At 40.7% G+C, this 19,626-nt stretch overlaps 1 protein-coding gene across 3 annotated transcripts; it reads right to left on the bottom strand.

The window, feature by feature from the left end:
- Positions 1–194: 194 nt before the first annotated feature.
- Positions 195–19,386, bottom strand: LOC102228243 (amyloid beta A4 precursor protein-binding family B member 1-interacting protein-like). 3 transcript variants are annotated; one of them, XR_002752846.1, is made up of 14 exons: positions 19,327–19,386; positions 14,851–14,910; positions 12,350–12,434; positions 10,501–10,706; positions 8,443–8,514; positions 8,204–8,363; positions 7,997–8,118; positions 7,855–7,926; positions 7,612–7,755; positions 2,998–3,108; positions 1,399–1,497; positions 1,231–1,315; positions 869–1,049; positions 195–608 (listed from the first exon to the last, which is right to left on the bottom strand). XR_002752846.1 is itself a non-coding variant. In XM_023334804.1 (13 exons), exons 2-13 carry the CDS (start codon positions 14,908–14,910, stop codon positions 598–600), a joined length of 1,227 nt encoding a protein of 408 aa, XP_023190572.1. In that variant the 5' UTR covers positions 19,327–19,386; the 3' UTR covers positions 195–597. The 3 variants fall into 3 exon arrangements, 2 of the variants coding, with proteins under 2 accessions (XP_023190572.1, XP_005813551.1); XM_023334804.1 differs by lacking the exon at positions 869–1,049; XM_005813494.2 differs by having other exon boundaries at positions 195–1,049.
- Between the last annotated feature and the right edge of the window lie 240 nt (positions 19,387–19,626).

Consider the following 19,626-nt stretch of genomic DNA (forward strand, 5'->3'; position numbering starts at 1 on the left):
TTCACACCACATGGTTTATATCCCTATGTCATAAACGGCGTTTACCCTTATACAGGAGCAACATTAAATATGTACAAAAGACGAGATACTAACCAGTTTTTTCCATAGGCTAAATAATGCAATCGTGAGCCACATCTTGCTCTTGTTGCTCAAAATACACGCACAAAAGAAATCTGGACAAACAGTATCTTTAATCAGCTTTAATAAAAACAATACCCTAACAATAAAAACTTTATGGCCCATGAAATACTTTCAGCTTTACATTTTTGGCCACCTTGGCAAAACGTTTGTACACCACACAGTTTGTACAGAGTCAAAGATCCCTGTCTCTTTGTGGTCCAACCTCAGAGACGATGTATAATGTCTTGTTGGAAAGGGGGAGTAGGACAAATGTCCACAGCAGGACTCCCAATGATTGCACTTATTATACTTGTTTTCGTAAACAATAGTTTCCTAACCCCTTACTGCCTGAATTTTACATTTTTATTTTAAGAAAATCATAAATTGTATTAACAAGTATATGTCATTCACACTGTGATCACTGGACGATGATGGTGCCAAAGTGCCTCCAAACGGATCCTTTGTGTTAAATGAGCATCAACAGGAAACTGGAAGCAAATCGAGAAGATTTCTCAAGAACAATAGTCTAAATGGGATTAACACAGAATTCCTCTCTCTGACTTTGGACAACCATGACCTATAGTACAAGGTCATGCATATACTATGTGGTACAGGCATGACCTCGCACCTTACAGTACAAGGTCATGCCAGTGCAAATAAAAATGGGTTTATTTGAAGTCAGGGATGTCCAAAGTGTGGCCCCAGGGACAATTTGCGGCCCACTAAGTGATTTTGGACATCCTCCTACCACAAATATGCAAACTCCAGGCAAGATGCTGTGCTGAAGGAAGTTCTTGTTTGTTTCAAAGACATTCTTGTCCAGAAGGAGGATTGAAGATGTCAGGTGTCAGGTGATGATTTAGCTTCAGTGAATTTGGCTTATGAACTTGGGTATGGGCTTTCCAGGGAGGTAGCACTGTTAGATTTCTCTGCAGAGAAATATAAAGAAGTTCCAATTTTTGAATTGAAATGTTTAGTCAACAAGTTGTTCCTGCCTGATTGTTGTAGCACTACATTTGCGATATCTGAAGAGATTTGGAGGCTTTAGCTTGGACAGAGCTGCTTCAGACAAACCATTCGTTTGTTTCTTCTGCATTTCTGGGTTCTCACCTTTGTTTGCTGCTGAGCAGGGAATCTGCAGAGCGGATGCTCTGGTCACCGCAGCCTGATAGTTCTTGTATAACGCAGCACCGTACTGAAACGCACACACACAGAGGACACACATCTGTGAACACGCAACACAATGCGTGCATCACAGCGAGCGGCGATGAACCTGACCTTTGCTATTCTGATGGAGTTGACCCAAAGCAGAAGTGCGTGTTTGTCTTCACAGCACAGGATCTTGATGTAGGGAGACTCCTTCTGGATGCAGGGATGCTAAGACGTAGAAAAACTTCTGAGTGTATTTGTATTTTATTGCAGAAGGATAGCCTCACATTGGAGCATTTGAAAACCACAACCTTAAATTTCAGTTCACTTTAACAGGTTAGGTTTGCCGTGAAATAAGAAAGGAATGTGTGGAAAAGCACCTCATGTCTATACTGTGTATGTACAGTGGAGGATCTGTAATGCTGTGGGCCTGATTTTCTTCCAAGGATCCCTTGCTGGAGTGCATGGCTTCATGAATACTTTGAAACAAAAAAAAAATCCGGTGAACTAAAAAAAGTGTCATCAGTGAGTCTTTCAGTGGGACAATGTTGCAAAACGTGGCCAAATCAGCACAGAAATGGTTTATCAAGAAAATCTGCACGGTGAGCTGAAGAGGAGTTTGTACAAGCGATGACTGATTCTGGGTGATTTAGATAAATAAATTATTAAAAATAAAAAAAATAACTATGGCAAAAAATTGCTTACTTATCAGATATTTTTCGATGGGATTTTTGTTCCCTCACTGAATAAATGTTTTCTGGCTTTGCATCAATTTGTCATCGTGAGATTATGCCACTATAAAAGCTGGATTTATTTTAAGACTTTTGACACGTCTAGGTGCCAACAAATGTGCCTTTGTTTGATTAAACCACCGGCCTCGGTTGTTGTGCTACAACCCCTCATTTTCCAAACTGGGTCAAGCTGAGATGAGCATGCTGACATTGTTGACATTTTTCATTTAGAGCTACACAGACAATGAATGTGTTTTATTATGCCTTGTTTAAGGCGCTGAAGGAAATGATTTCATTATTTTCTTTAACGAGTAGTACAAAAAAAGAGCCAGCAGAGGGCAGTGTGGGCGCGCTAAAACTGAAAAAAGAAGGGACTGCATTTGATATTAAATAGTTTGGGTTTTTTTTACCCATATTTAGAGAGTTTAAGCTGTGCTGTTTTTGTTGTTGTGTAAAGCCAAAAAGTATGCCTGCATGACCTCTTAAACCTGCAGCCTGATATTTGACTCCACATATTGTTACCAGCCCTCTTGCTGCTCTCGGATCTTTTCAGCTGAAACTATGAAAACACCTCAGCTCACTCCGGTGTAGAGCACCACCTCACCGCCCTCTGTTCCTTATTTTGAGCGCCGTCTTCCTCTTTCACTTTGGCTGTTTTCATATGTGCACCTTCATAAAGTCTGAGGGCAGCTAAAAATACACCCATCTGTGAACTCTGAATGCAAGACATCTGTTAAGCTGCAATAGCCCCAAGTGGGAACTGATTGGTACAAAGCTGATCATGAACCTGCATTTATTATACTTAACAGCAACTGTTGTCATCAGAAGTCCTCCTAATGCCAGTCACTACAATCAGCTGCTGTCGCCTCAAGACCAGTTTGAACATTAGGACGAAAAATGTAGTTTACAAGTTTACAGTGCGCGATCAAAGTATTTTTCATAGAGAAAAAACACCTGAAGAGTAAAGGAGCTCTTTAAATCTTGAACAGCACCTCACCTTTAACAGGAAACAGAAGTCTGTGGGCGCTCGGTATTTCTGTTTGTAGCTGCTGGCGGTGTAGACGTTGACTTTTTCGAAGCGAACAAAACAGGCGAGATCAGTGGAAGACTTTGGAGAGAGACAGAAATGTTTAGGATGTGCGTTGCTGAAAACTTTGGAAGATGCACAAATGATGTCACAACTCCTTCAAGACAAGTATCCACAGCACCTCTTTGCGGTCATGAGCTATGGCAAATGTGACTTGTGGTCTGGCACTACATGCTGGTAGCGTTCTGATGAATCTTACCTTTCTCCTCATGTGAAAAGGCCTTTGGACATTGGTTCCCAGCCCCTGTCCTCAGGTGTTCCTCTTCTCCATGTTTTAGATGTGTCTTTATTGCAGCACACCTGATTCAAATCATTGCATGACCTCTTCTGTTATGCCTATTGTAATCACTCAGTTGTTTAAGTCAGGTGTGTGGCAGCAAGAAAACACCTAAAACATGCACTGTGACTAATGGCACTTGAGGGTCGGGGTTATGAACCACTGTTGTAGGAAGTCTTCTGTAACCAATTAGTAGCGTACAACTAATATGACATTTTCTGCCTGGATTTGAAATCCTGAGATTAAATCTAGCAGTTTTTCACTACCGGACGAAGCACAGCAGCCCGGTACATCACATCACCATGCTTCACTGTAGACATGCTAGACATGCTAATTCACAGACCTGAAAAGTTTCAGTTTTAATTCAGAATCCCCAAACCTGTTTGACTCATTTATGGAGCTGTGAGGAAACTGGAACTGTTTTTTTTGTTGTTGTTGTTGTGGTTTTATTAGGCCTGCGGTAGAGTGTGTCTTGGAGTTCAATGAAGAAGCATTTCAACGTTTAGTTTTTACCACTTGCTTTCTCATGGCCCTTGGCAGTCGGTGATTGCTTCCTGTTTTTACCCCAACTATGTGGTGCAGCCACTGCTCCTTCAACTTTAACTCTAAAAACTTTCAGCGGTATCTCTAGGAACATTCACAACCTCTGTTTTGTTTTGGTAATCCTTTCCTTTTTTCTTGTTTGTACAAGGTAAGAATCTTCTCTGAAGATATTAGACAATTATATTGATGGAGTATTCATTGACAGTAGGATAAATCTAGACAAAATATTGGAAATGTTACTTTTATTTAACAGTTCCTGTATTTTGTTTCTTGGAAGCACCTACACAATTTTGAATTCGGCAAATAAAATCTATTTGTAACAGGGATTGAATAGTTTTAGCTACAACTGAACTTGATGTTTATCAATACATTCTAAAGAATTATATTTAAAAAAATCAAATCTTAAAGCAAGTTAACATACACAGTTCAAAGGACATTGTCTAAAACCTTACAACTTTTCTTCCTATTTTCTTTCTCAGCAGATGAGAATAATGTTGACATGTTTACCCTCACCGACAAACACGGGGTTGTTGGTGACAAGTTGAAGCCTAGTGACTTCCTGAAAGTGAAGCATTTTGACTGGCTGCTATTTATCTCTCTCTATGCAATGAGTTTCAGTCATCTTTCCACAACTTGTGTAATTTTCTGCAATATCTTTTAAATAGAGTCTCGTATCAGCTCATAAGAAAGACTGCCTGATCATGTGGGGATACGGCAAATGGTGTATGGCTTGTGCTTGTATGGCGCTTAATCGAGTTCAGAGGACTCCGAAGCTCTTTACTGTACATTCAGTCATTCACACGCTGATGGTGGCGAGCTACTACACCGTAGCCACAGCTGCCGTTGGCGAAACGTAAGGCAAATGAAGTGTCTTGCCCAAGGACACAACGGCTGGAACAAATGGAGCCGGTTTCCGAAATGGCCACCCACCAGTTACAGGAGAAACTCCAACCACCATTGCCTCAATATAAAATGTGACGTACAATGAAACACCCAGATGCACATTAAAAACTGCTGGGTGTAAATCAACTCAAAATAGGCTTCTTTTTTTTTCCTGCAAATCAAGTCTAATCAAGGTTTCAGTTTTGATCAATCCAAGTCTTGGTTTATTAACACTGTAGAGTTGAGTCAACAAAATTCATATTCAGCATTTAGTTATTACCATTCTGTACAGATTCTGTGAACAGATCTTTGGTCAAAGTGTTAATGTTAATCATGGCTAGCACTGGCCGTTGCTAGCTACTTAGCAGTTAATGTTATTTTAAGTTAGACTCTATATGATCTAGAGTATATGTATAACAAATATGCTAACTGTTTGACTAGCAGTAATGATTTCCGATCCATTTTGGGATTCCTCGTGGATATGCATTGGGTCCATTGCTCACTTTGTACAATTTGTCTTCCGTATCTGTTTTGGGAAGCGCTTTTCATTCTTTGCTGATGACATTCATGTTTATATGTCAGCTACATTAAACAGCAGTGCATTCAAATCACTAATGAACTGTCTAAATCTACATTTAGAAGAGGTTGAAAGTGACTGATGCCAAACTCCTGCTTGCAGGAAGATGGGACAGATCGTCATTTCAGGTTCAGATGAAGTTCCATCCTGTTAACTTCAATAGAAACAAAGGTTGTTTGTTTGCAAAATCTAAACAAACTAATATACAATTTTGAGATCCAGGTGGTTCACATTGAAAGCACCTGGCAATTGTGATGTGCAATTGTGATTTGCGCATCACAATTGCTCAGTTGTTTGCAATCTGAATGTCCAACTAAACAGACAGGCTGGATAAAGGCTACAACTTTTTCACAGCAAGAGTCTCTGCTAAAACGAAGCCTTAATCTGCTCGTCAACGATCTCGAAGAAGATTTTCGGACGTGGGGGTTGAGTGTTTGCACTTGTTTCCTGCAAACACCCAGTTCTAAATAAAATTATTTTCAAACTCGACACAGTCGCGGCATAAAAATGTCGCGCTGTATCGGTTCTACAGTTTTACGCATCAGCATAAACTGATGTCAAAAATGATCTGCTCTTTACCAGGTTCTAAAATAAACCCAAAGAGCAAAAAAAAACAGTAAACATGTGTGTTAAAAATAAACCCAGAGAGCAGAAAAACAGTCAGCAGTTTCCAGGTTGTAATTATTCACATTAGAAAAGTTAAACTATAGTGGAAAGACTATAGAGCAGTGGCTTATACCAACAGGAGCAAAAACTACTGGTAGCTGTTAGTCTTTCATATTGTTGTGAAGTAAATTGCTGCTGACTCTTCTTTACAACAGCAATTCATGTAGTTTTTAGGGTATTTGCTTCTCTGCACTCGATGTTCTAATAAGATCCACTACAGCATGTCAGTCAGGTTGAGATCGGGGCTTTTACTGGCTCGCTGCATCACGCCGAGTCATCATCTCCAGTCATTCTGTTGTAGATTTGCTGCCATGTTTGGGGACATTTCATTGTAGCCCGACTCAGTTTTTGCTCAACATCGTGACTCGGAGTTCGGGCAAGTCAGTAGGCAACCAAAACAAGCCCAGATCATCAACTCTCCCCTCTGTGTTTAACAGGTTCTGCAAGATGTTTTTCACAAGCTATGTTTAGGTTTCAGCAAACAGGGGGCTGTGCATTATAGTCAAGTATCTCTCTACTTCCTCAACCACCCCCAATTTGTCGAAAGAACCTTCTTCAACAATTTGTTATAATAGTCAGATGCAATCCAGCCAGAGTAAATAATACTTCTTCATTCTGTTTGGAGGGAGTGATATTTCTAAGCAGCTTGAGATGTTGAGAAGGTTTTTAGCTGTCATAAATGTTTTCCTGTTGTTCATAATCTTATTGTAGAATAATGGACTTCAGACAGCTCTCCAAGGTCAATGCCGATGTCTTCCCTTCTTAGTGTTGTGTTAACACACATCTGCGTGCGCCGACCCATCTGCGAATGATTAGATAGTTCACTGCTTTCAATCTAAACCACCTGGATCTCACTTTACTTCTTAAATAGCGTAGAAGCAATGCAGTAGTATAATTAAAGCACTTTTTCACTAGTGCTATAAATAATGATGTGTTTTTACACTCTTGAGGTTAGATTTAAAGGAGCAGTAACATGTGTTTTCCAGGCATAGGCTTGTGTTATGTGTTTTTTTTTATTATAATTAAGTAACTATGTTACCTTCAGTTGTTATAAAAATGCTATATATTCCAGATATGACTTAAAAGGACTTTTAATTCTGGATTTAGTCTTGAAATTGGGCAACAGAGGCCGTCTTGCTCTTTCTGAAACTCCTCCTTCAGGAAGTCGTCACAACATGGCTCCTCTATTAACCCTTTAGCAACATTTTTACCAATGTTTCACTGAGAAGTAGCTCATGTGATGAACTCAGCAGATACTCATTCCACCAGGTGTTTGCTAATTGCTCCTGGCTAGTCTGAAGGAGCTGAGTGAGGGAGGGCTGTTCCGTGAGGCAGAAGCTCTGAAGCTTGGAAACTGCAGCTCTGAAGGCGGGGCTAGGTCCAATCGGGTGTTTTGGCCAGCTGAATGGTTGCCATGGGAGATTAAACGATTTCTCAAACATGCGTGAAAGAATCAAAGCAACACTCCAGGTATGTTTTTGGTGAGCGAATAACATTAGAACATGATATAAAGCTTAGTTAAAAAAGGTTAGTTTTTTATGACACTACCCCTTTAGCTTCTTTCCTTTATGTGTCATACCTTCGTTTTTCCTTTGGGGACATAATAGATCCCAGAGGCCCTAAGCATGAAGTAGCGAGGTTTCCAAACCTTCTTCCCATCTTCTTTTAGGTATAACACGCCCTCGAGATTAGGGACAATAGTAGTAGAACCTCCGAAATGCTCCTATTGTAAGAAAAGAAAAACAACACAAAGGTAATTCTCGGCTAACCGAGTTAAAATGTGTGATGGAGAGAAGACCGATTTGGTTTTACCGTAACCAACCTTGATAAGAAGCTCTTTGGCCTGGCTATTCATATCGCTGCTAGATTTCTTCTTCTTCCACATGTAAAAAATCTGCAAATTGGATTAGGGTTAGGGTCAGGGCAGGTAAAGCGCTCAGGCATTTCTCAAGACCGGAGCTTACCTGAGGCTCTGTGAACATCATGTACTTCTGAGGCGTTGACAAGAAGTAGAGTTTGTTTTCGCTGTGCCGACTCCAAGCAGACAGCGGTTCCACCAGACACTCGTGATCCTCAAAGGCCCTTTCTGAGACAATTTGAGGAAAACGCTGCCTGAATGAGTGCCTACATGGCTTCCGGCTCGAATGTTCAGTGTGTGCTGGTTGTCTCACCAGTCTGCAGATCTGGATTGGTCTCATACAGGCTCCATTCAATGCTGCTCTCACAGTGTGTCTTCTCAAACAGAGTGTCCAAAACGTCCCTGACTGTCTGCCTCTCGTCCACCATCAGGGTCTTAGAGCTGTTGTCACTCATCAGGACCTTTATAATCAACTACAAGGGGCGGAGTGCTTTGTTTAACTGAGCCTGTGCTACTGCAGGGTGGAAGTGAGACACTGAGCGCTGAGTTTACCTTCTTCACTTTGGCTTCTTTCAGTTTATCCAGAGCCACTTTAATTTTATCCGCCTTCGTTTGGGGTTCGTTCTGGAAAGCATGAAGTGCAACGTCAGAACAACAGTGGGAAAGCTACGATCCACATGATGATGCCTTGGCCTCTGTCTCTTTAAGAAGTTTCTGCTCTTTCTGACACTTCGCCGTCAGCATGTCAACATGTCAACATGACGTTTCTCCATCATGCTATTTACAACTGTTCTTAGGAGTGAGAAGTAGTTTGGAGGAGGAGTTCAGCAGATTCACAGATCTATCAGGTGTTTGCTAATATCTCCAGCAGTATGACGTTAAATCAATTTGTTTAACGCCATATCATGTTATGTTATTTCCTCATCAAAAACACACCTGGAGTGTTGCTTCGATTCATGCATACACATGTTTGAGAAATCCTTGAATCTCCTGTGGCAACCATTCAGCTGTGCAAAACACCTGGTTGGGCCTAGCCCCGCCTTCGAGCCCCAAAGGTGCCCCACTCAGCTCCTTCAGACTAGACAGCAGCAATTAGCAAACACCTGGTGAAGCTGTACATCTACTGGGTTCATTATTCGAGCTACGTCTCAGTGAAATGCTGGTAAAAATGTTGTTAAAGGAGTAAGTAAAGGAGTAAGGAGGAGGAGCTATGTTGTGATGACTTCCTGAAGGCGGAGTTTCAGGAATAGCAAGAGCTTCTTAAAGAGACAGAGGCCCAATTTCAAGGCGTTAAATTAGGAAGTCGAAATTCCTTCAAGTTATATTTGATATATGTAGCATTTTTTAAAATAACAACAGAAGGTAAAACAGTTACTTGATAACATGGCAATATGCAGCTGGAAAATACATAGTACTGCCCCTTTAAGAGGCAGGATAGACTTTGTAGAGGAAGCTGGGCCATAGCAGTTCATTTTAACTCGCAGTGTTTTATTGTAAACAGTCCCTTAAGGCGACATGTGTTACACTGTATAAAAAAACTGTCTTGAATTGATTACAAAACTGAAACTATACAATAGTTTCATTTGGTTTAATATTCTAAACTAATTTGAGCTTTTTTTGTTGTTGCGATGTGGCGCCAGTCCTATCAGTGTCTGGAAAATATTCTGTATTATTTGTGTGTGAAAAATTGGGAGAAACAGGTAAACAGTGGTTGACTTGTATATTATTTGTGAAGTACATACTATGGTGAAGATAACCTTATAAATAGTAAATCACTTCCTTAGTAATTGACAGATTCTGTCATGATGTGTGTAGGAGTGGACCGAATCGCAGCAGGCAGTAGACGTAGTTTATGTGGATACATATTTTTAAATGAAGAAAATTAACTAACAAAACTACAAACTAGAAGATCTAAACAAAGAAATAACCTAACTAGAATCGCTAAAGAAGGATGGACATAGATTCAGACAAAAGACTGACTAAACCTAAAGTGACAAAATAAGAAAACTAGAAACACGGGTGATGAAAAATAACTGTGAAATAAACATTACTAGAAACACTACAGGGAAGCTGAAATAAGGAATAACTAGAAGGATTAAATAAAAATAAACTATAATCACTAAAGAAAGCTCGACATAGACTCAGACATACAAGAATAACAGAACCTAAAGTAACTAAAGAATAACCCTAAGTAGAAACACTATGAAGGATTGAAAATAAGGAAAACAACAAGGCAATTCTAATCACACTGAATAACCTCAAATAAAACTGAAAGGACCATGACGGGCTGACCTAAAGTGAACTAAAACATAATGCTAAGTAAAATGAAAGGCAAAACCAAAACCAAAAACTCAGTCCTGACAGATTCCAAGTTCAAGGCTTCATGTCCATAGTGGCTAAAACACATCTACATTTAAACTTCTAGCATCTAAAATCAATTCCAGACATTAAAAAAAAAAGAAAAAAAAGAACTAAACCACATGTCTGTGTACGTTTGCCCAGACGTCTACAGAGCATTTCTATGTTGAGCTATTTTGAACTAAAAATGAAATTTTTTAAGACTTAAATAATTTCACGTGTGCAGTGCCCTGTGAAACTTTTGAGTCCTACCATTTTCACAGCTCTCGATGACTGAGTGGTGACCACAGGAAAGGTCACCACAGGCTCGGACTCTTGATAAACGGCAGGTGGTGCGGTTTCATTTCCTGTTGGGTTGCTGTTGCCATTGTGTGTGGGAGATTGTTGATCAGTGGACTTTGACTCCAGATCGGCCACCAGAGCATCCAGATCATGGTCCTCCAGCTCATTCAGAGACTCTGCAGATGGATGCAGTTGTTAAAGGAAAGCTTTGCTTAGACCAGGGGTGGACAATCCTGGTCCTCGAGGGCCGGTGTCCTGCAACTCTTAGATGTCTCCCTGGTCCAACACACTTGAATCCAACAGCTGAATCTCCTCCCAAGTGCAGTCAAGTTCTCCAGAGTCCTGCTAATGACCTCATTATTTGACTCAGGTGTGTTGAAGTAGAGACACATCTAAAAGTTGCAGGAGACCGGCAACTCTCTAAGCCTTGAGTTGCCCACCCCTGGCTTAGACAGTACTTTAGCTTTACACGTTCTGTCACCACAGTAAGATTACTGTACGCTTTGTGCTACCAGCGAATGCTAGCAGCCTGCATCGCTAAGCCTAGCCTACTGGTGTCTTTATCATTATTACCTTTAACTTCCAAACAGCATATTAAAATATATTTTTTGTTATTTCTAACCTACAAACTTCTGTAAAGTATGAGGGACTTCGACTGGGATGCCGCGCACCCAGAGAAAACCACATCTGCTACAAGTTAGCTTAGCAGTTAGCTTTTGGCGCCAGGGTGGGCAAAATTTTGCTTCCAGAGAGCCATATTGGTTTAGTTAAAGGAAGAAGAAGACCAAACATTTGTTTTGAAACATTAGTCTTCCAAGCAGCTACGTTGGAAAACACTTTCATGCTTTATTTTCTGACGATGACAAGTTTGTAGCGTAGTTAGCGTGTCGGCTCTGAGGTTTCTCCTTGAACACAGTGACACAGTCTTCTGGCGCGTTGTCTGTGAGATGACATCTGTGATGATACGTGGAGTTTGTGGTTAAATGTTGGAACACTTAGAGGGTTCGGTATTTTTTTCTATTTTCTTATGTTTTTAATAATCTGACTCTGCCAAACATGTCTGCCAAAAAAACATGAGATGTTTTGTAAAAAATACTTCATATTTCCAGATGTTTTTAGCTTAATAGAAGTTTTTTTTTAAAGAAGAAAAAAAAAGAGACTCTGGTAGTTTTGTTTAAACTAATTTTAGATTGGTAAAGAGATTTACTTCTGACCTGCTCTGCCAATAAAATTTTTCACCACGTCGTCCATGTGCATTATTTTTAGCATCAGGCTCTGGCATGAGAGTTCATTTGGATGCAAAGCGATAAGGGCTGCATGGTTTTCCCTGGAGATAATCGTTGCTAACGCAGGAGGAAATGAATACAACATTATCTGACCCTCGTGCGTATGCTTATGATAAGACCTGGCTGAAATTGTGCAAGCTCAAAAATAAGAGTGAAAAAGACTTCTTCCTTCACGTATTAATACATTTCTTTAAAAAACAAATTATGCATTGAATCTTGAATCAGTCTTTCTGTTGTGAATTTTCACAACAAAAACTACATTTGGCTAAAATTACATAAAGTATCAGCTTTTCCCCCCCCATTAGAAATAAACAGCAAATTTATAATCACAGTTTTAATCTTCACAAAAATATGAATCTTGCATGCTGAACGATGAATACATTTTATATTGGAGTATAGCTCGCTCAAAAGCCCGCTAAGCTTCAGCTAATACCGGGTTAAACTGTAAATTGTTACATTTTAAATTGAACAAAACTCTGTTTTGCCATCGTCGCCGGCTCAGATGAAACAGCCGAGAATGATGGAGAACTTGCCGTTCAGGTTGTTGAAGCCGATGGAGAAGGAGCTCTCTTGCGGAGTCGCATCCATTTCTGATGAAACTGTGGCTTCTGCTAGACTCTGCAGAGATGTGCAGGGACCGGAGGTCAGGGTTCAAATTAAATAGTGAGCAAACTAGAAGACTAACAGAATAAAGAAGGTGTAGTTAGTTACGTTTGAACTCACTTGTAACATGGGATATATGTCTATATATAAGTGAAAAAATCTGCCAGTGGAATTAGTGCTTTTTCATCAATGTTAAGGTATTATTGACTGAAAAACAAGCTCCTATTTCTTGCTGAAAAGTTACTTGTAAGTTAGTTTTGTCTTATTTCAAACATGCTAAGATATTTGCACGAGAAACTAGAAGAAAAATATTTGGTGTGATTTTGTGTTTCTGCAGTGGGTGAAAGCCTTAGAGTAATCCGATAACCATTAGCTGATTTTGTGAAAAAGTGGGCCGGGCTGCTGTCAGTTGGAGCCCCTTAAAGCATTCAGCACGCTGAGGTGAGTAAATCTTCATCAGTGAAGATGGAGCGCTTGCATAGAGCAACACGAGATTAATTAATGCACCTGTCTGGTCCTTCGTTTTTGAAAGCTTTGAGCATGTATTTATGCATTTTGCAGCAGTAGTGCGTTTGAGAATACCTTTGGCGTCTCAGAGTTTTGAAGCTCAGGCTTGGCTGTCGATGTTGTTCGTAATTTTACAGTTTTGGAAGTGACAGGCAAAGGCAAGGCTGGAGTTTAAATTATTTAATGCTCTGTTTCCTCAAACTCAATTGAAGCAGATAATTAATATAATGAAAGGGATGTTTGTGCTTTAATTTATATCCTTTTCATTCACATTCTCTTGTTTGAAATTGCTTTTGCAGTTATGGTTTTGCAAAGAAAGCGCCCCAAACTATCAGTGTGAGTCAATCTGATATGAACTATAGACTGATCCTATTCTCTGCGTTGCTCTCTTTTCCTGCTTCTATGCAGGCATCGGGGAAGGACAATGGTAAAATATGCCTCAGACTGAGTCTCCATGAGACATCAGTATGCTCTTGGCGGAAGCTGCAGTTTTTTATGATGAGCAGCTTACGTCGTCTCTGCGGCCTGATGTCCGACCCACATGCAGATGCTTCGGTTTTCATTCTGTTTATGATCTGCAGAGTCCAAACACAAAAGCGCCCGGTGTAATCTGATATCATCCGGACAAACGCGGCGAACGTCGCACGATTAACTGATTCCCCAAACTCGGATTTGAGCAGAGAAAGGAACAGTCTTCTGACCGTTCCGGTGACACTTAAAGTAGAGCGTCTGCAGAAGAAACAGCTGCAAGGCCTTTAAAACTTGAAGCACAGTTTTATTAAGACACAAAGTCATTTATCAGTGGTATCTGGTTCTGTGGGATTGCTCCTTTAACTGAGCCGACCCATAAACATGGGAGGCTGCAGCTCATTTTACGAGAGGCAAAACCATCAGGAGCAGCAAATCAGTCAGAAACAAATGGACCTGCTGATGCCCAGGAGCCTGAAACATACCAACACAAACCAGTTAGGAAGGTCAAGAGATCCTGAAGAAAGGATGAAGTCATCAGGATCAGACTGTTAGGTAAAGGGAGTTATCTGTAAACAGCTGTTTAGAGAAGAGTATGTGAATCGAAAAATGAAGAGGAGTCGTTTGGCCATTCGTTTACAATTAATATTTTGAGCCGCACAAGAACGTTGGTGAATTTAAACCAACCAAAAACATCAGGGAGACATCGTCTCGCCAAATCATTCGTATCCATGAATTGTCACAATCACAAACCTTCTTGCGTTGGATTATTATTTTTTGTTTGTTTCTTTTGCTAATAAAAATCCGAAAAGTGCGGTGGGCATCTCCACCAAGTCAACACTTCGAATAAGCACCTCTTAATGCAGACGGACCATGAAGCATTGTACTGCCTGCATGTGTAGTGCTAGCTAAACCTTACCTACAGTTAAAACCAGAAGTTTGCATACATATAAAAAAAGACACAAACACTTTTTTTTCTCCATGTCTCCAAGCCCAAAGCATAACTGATCCCTCTCCATGCTTACAAGATGTTTTTTTTTTTTTTTTTTTTATGAAAGCTGCTTTCACTTTCTCAAAATACTGTTTCAACAGCATTATGTAGAAAAAAGTCTTTGTTGCATATTGGGACTTTAATGCTGCTGTCAATCTATCAGAAAGCCTTTTTTTCTCACGCATTGATGTATTTTCAGATTTTCTTCATTGATTCAACGATTCAAATAAATGAACATAATGCGATGTACGGTGAAAAAAATGATAAAAGAAATCAAATAATTGGGTTGTAACTGTTGTTTTTCCAAATGTCAGCATATTCTGTCACAGGCAGGTTTTCCATTTCTTTCCATTGACACCAACATGCTGACTGACTTGCATCAAACTGATGCTAGCTTGTTTGTACGTTAGCATTCAGACAAACAAGATTGGTACTTTCTACCTCGAAAAAGAAAAAGAAACTTACCTGAGAGAGATGATCCATCTCTCCCAGCAGGTCACTGAACATAGCATCGATCTCGTCCATCTGCCAAAAGTAGCAAAATTATTATTATTATTACATACTGTACATCTCCTTGCAAAAGTATTCTTATCAACTGAACCTTTTTTTTTTTTGTCATTACAACCCAAAACCTACTTTTGTTTTGTTGGGATTTTATACGGCGGACCAACAGAACGGAGAGGGCATAACCATCAAAATCTAAAAAAGTGTGATGTGTGTTTGTAACACACCCCCTTTGCTCTGATTTTCATAAATGTAATTGAGTGCAACAAATTGGCCTCAGAAGTCAACTTATTTGTAGATAGAGTCCACGTGCTTTCAGAGCATGTAGATGGGAATGTGGAACCAAAAGAGTCCTAGCTTGTAGCTAAGCAGTGTGAAGGTGTGTAAAGCATTTCCCCCTTTGTTTGCCTGAATCCCTGCGCAAGCAGCCCAAATGTTTTCAGTAAATCTAATACAAGAGAAGGTGCCTGTACTATTTCAATATGATTTTAAAGAGTTTGTAAAGTAAATTCAACTCTGCTTTGGTCTTTCTTTTTTTTTTTTTGCCCTGGTCTCAGCCTTCCTCCGCGTCTTGGTCTCGGTGTGCTGTGGTCTCGATTCCAACACAAGTCAGACCGCAAACTTGAGTCTAATTGAGACTCTGAGGCAATACTTGACAACTGATGATTGTTGACGCCGCCACTCCAATCAAAAAGGCAGGAATGCCAGTTTCCAGGTATGCATAGGTGATAAGAGACCAAAAGACATGAGACAAAAGACAAATGCTCACTTGACGAGGTTTTAGTTGTAAAAATAAGAATACCATGTGTCATTTATTGTCCTTTTCTCAAATATACGCTACTTTGTGTTGGTCTGTTATGCACAAAATAAACTAATGTTTTTTGTCTGCAAATTTCAAAAAAAGTACAAATGGAAGGGATATGTACACTTTTTTGCAAAAGTTGAGAGAGAATATGTACTAGATTACAAAGCAAAGCATGTCAGGAACTGAAAACGTACCGACACTTTCAGTTCAGTTTAAAATCAGTTTCAGGCAAGAAGCACCGAAAATCGAAACGGTTTGAGCTTAATCACTCTCTTCACACACACACAAAAAAAAGAACGTTGGGCATCTTGAGCGACGCTCTGCATCTCCAGAGCGGATGATGCAGAGCTGTAAAGGAGCGGAGCAGAAATGGTTTCCATGCTCCTCTGGCTGTAAGCAAACACAAAGTGCCTTTAATCACAGCCCAGTGTGCTTCACCCCCAATAAACTCAGAATCAAAGAGGTGGGATTTCAATCTAGACAGTGTGTCCCACGTCGATTTCTATCCTCACATCTCGTCCAAAAGCATTCACTTAAACTTCTACTTAAAGGGCATGAAATACTTTGCATTTATTATTCCTGCTATAAGGTTTTTTTTGAAGCGGACAACGCTTCACAAAACTCAGCGTCTGGGTGTTTCCATATGGAGGCGTCGTCTTGCCAGCTCCCAGGATCAAAAATATACCTTCCATGTGGACTGTCTTTAAAAAGCAAACTGAGGAATGAGCTTTCTGTGGTTGCCAACTTGGTGAAAGTGTTGCAGAGAGGGGCTCAGACCCACCAAGATTTAGGGAAACGGCGAAGAAGGACAGTCATGGTCCACCCGCGTTTTGATTTTACAAATTGGTTTCGTATGTGACTGAAGAAGTTCAATGCACACAATCATAAAACTCTCAACTAACTTTTATTTTACTTTATTTATTTTTTCATGACATATTATTTCTCAGCCAGTTCTTGTTGGATTCACTGGTACGTTTTGGGTCGCTGTCACGCTGCTGGTCCCAATTTGTTTCAGTTTTAGTTTTTATTTTTCCAGATGCGCTCACATTGTCCACAAGGAACCTGGATTTTAAGGCAGATTCCATGACAATGAGCTGGACACATCCTGCAGCCACAAAGCATCCCCCAAACGTTCGTGTTAGAGTACGTTCACACCAGCCCTGTTTATTCAAACTCTACTCGGAGGCTCCCGAACCTGCTGTCGGCGATCTCCTACTTTCTCACTTCCACAAAATCTGGCCCATAATGGACCCTTCGACAATATAACTGTGACGTTAAAATGAGATCCGGGTCAGTGCCGATCTTTGTTGACTCATTGTGAAATATGTTTTCAGTTACAGACTTCTTCTTTCCTCACTGAGATCAAAAATGACCTTTGTCATTTCAATACTTTCGGTTAAGGCTAAACAATGGGGAACTACAGCGTGGCAGGACAAATCTGTTTCTTGTGCATATCAATCTTTTTCTAAAGAGCTCTTCAGGGTGTTTGATCCCACAGTCCCTGACTGGGAGGCATCTAGGGGTTAGCCATCCCTTAAGCAAGGCAGTAAAAGCATCATAGTTCATAATTGACCTCCATTTGCTCGCTGCAAACACTTCCTGGAATCAAGATGCATTAATGGATGTGTTCATGCAATGACTTAATGATGACATCAAAGATGATCGGGCCACCCAGAACTACCCAAACTCACGCAACGATTTGGACTCGGATGGGTTCAGACTTGCAGTACAAAGGATAGAGAAGAAACACTCAGAGGTTTCTTTTGTTTTCCCCAGACTTCCAAGACCAGTCCAAGAACCTAGAGATTGTTCTCCTCCTTTCTGTGGGGGAAACAGTTTCACAGGAGGAGACTTGACCTTTATTGTTACTGTGGAGCCAAGGGCCATATGGTCTCTGTCTGTTAAAAGAGCAGGTTCAGTTGACAGGAGGAGAGCTCTACGCCGTGGCAAGGTTTCTAGCTAATCTTCTACCTCTTTCCCAGCTAACATGTTGATCTCTCCTTCAGCCCATCATGTCTCAGTTTTCATTGATTCCACAGCAGATACAGAATAAATGGGTGAATCTTTAGCCGAGAGTCTCAGGATTAAGCTTAAGAACTGTAAGTCGGCACTTCACTTCACCGGCCCATTTCTCGTTTCCAACACTGTGAAACCGGTGGCTGTCCTTGAGGATTCACCCCACGTTGCATGTCTTCCAAGTCAAACCCAATGTCATGTCTACGCCGCCACCAGTTCATCGCTCCACTGCTGAGGAGCTGAATTTCAGATTCTCGTGGATTCTGAGAAGGTTAGTGGCTTTAATTTTTGGTTTCTTTGAAACTTATCTCACATCTGCCACTAACTTATCTCTTCTCCCCCCCCAGCGGCTCCTGAATCTGCAGTTGGCGGTTTCCTGCTTTTCCACTTTCGGAAATCTTTTAACGATCACTGATTGCATCTGGCTGGAATTTTGGGTCCTCGGTGCTTTTCATTACAATTTTACACCATTTCAGACAATGTCTTCACGATGACTTACTAACAAATATTTGTATTCTCTAAACTTTACACAATGCTAATAAATGAAACCATCTCTTAGTGTTTGCGGTACATAAATCCAGGATTTTTCTCCGCAGAAACAGCTCATCATTTCTAAACAAAAGGCAAATAATCCACTGCAGACATACAGACAAACTGAAATTGTCCTTCTTATGTGTAAGCTCGGCTAAATAGACAACCCATTTGCTTTAACAGAGTGAAGGGGAACAGGTACACATCCTTGGATGCCAAGTCTTGTTTTCGCATGAAAGTGAAAAACTCTGTCCAAACCTGCGCCTACTCCAGATGTGGAAATTAAGATTTGATTTCTGTCTTCTACTGCTTTTCAGCCGAAGAACCGAATTCGGGAACAAATACATAAATAAATGGAGTTTTTGAGCATGATTCATGACAAACCCACAGGCCTTTTATGATGCCCCCGTCTCATGGGGCCTGTCAGAGTTGTCGCTCGGTGGGAGGCATCGACCTCGCGCGTCAACAAAACGAGAAACGGCTGCGAAACCGCCAGGCACGTAAGCAATCGACTTCAACCCAAACTCTGGGTAAGAAAACGATTCATCAAGACTGTGCGCTCGGAAGGAACACGACGACAGCAAACTGCTGACAGGCCACTGTCATGTCTGATCCCTTTTTTGTGGCTGAGAGCTTCTTGGTGTTTCCTAATTAGTTGCACGTCCCATGTGTTTGGCTCCTGTGAGCAAACATGTGCTTGACTTAATCGAGGCTGACGTGGATATTCTGGTATTTAACTCTTAGGAGGTCCGATGGACCTAAAAGAGTTTTGCTTCGCAGAAAAGGCCTGACGAGTTCTAAAGTCGTGTCCGCTGCGTGATTTCACTCAGACCCACTGAAGCACATTCGTTCACGGAAGAAATTTCAATTTTTCTTTGTCATGCAAACAGGTAAAAGGTGTTGTTGTTTCAAAGACGGCTCTCACACTACGCATCTTTGCTTTGCATCTGCGTAAACTAAACTTACAGAAAACAAATACTACTTTATAAATGCAACATACAGTTAAAAATCAACTGAAAAGACACACACACACACACACACGTGCGCATGCACATCTCTGCGAACTATAGTTGTAACCTTCTTACCTCTTCTGCCTTTCACACATGCGATCACCACCAAGTGAGTGTGACTGATGAGCAGCCCACAGGTCACTTTTATAATCTAACCACATGTCCACATGACTCATAGCAGGCATTCACTGAACTTCCTGAGAAATCAGGAAGTAGATCAAACTTCTCTAGTAAAAACCCTGTGAGGTTTAGTTTTTGTTTTTTTTCTAAACATATTGCTTACATGTGCTTCTGCACCACAGATAGACTCGGGCATTTCTTCACGCCTGTGTGACGCCACCACTGCAGAGAAGTCTCATTTGAATACAGCTTTCT

Source organism: Xiphophorus maculatus, chromosome 6 (genome assembly GCF_002775205.1).
Source record: "Xiphophorus maculatus strain JP 163 A chromosome 6, X_maculatus-5.0-male, whole genome shotgun sequence".
Taxonomy (NCBI): Eukaryota; Metazoa; Chordata; class Actinopteri; order Cyprinodontiformes; family Poeciliidae; genus Xiphophorus; species Xiphophorus maculatus.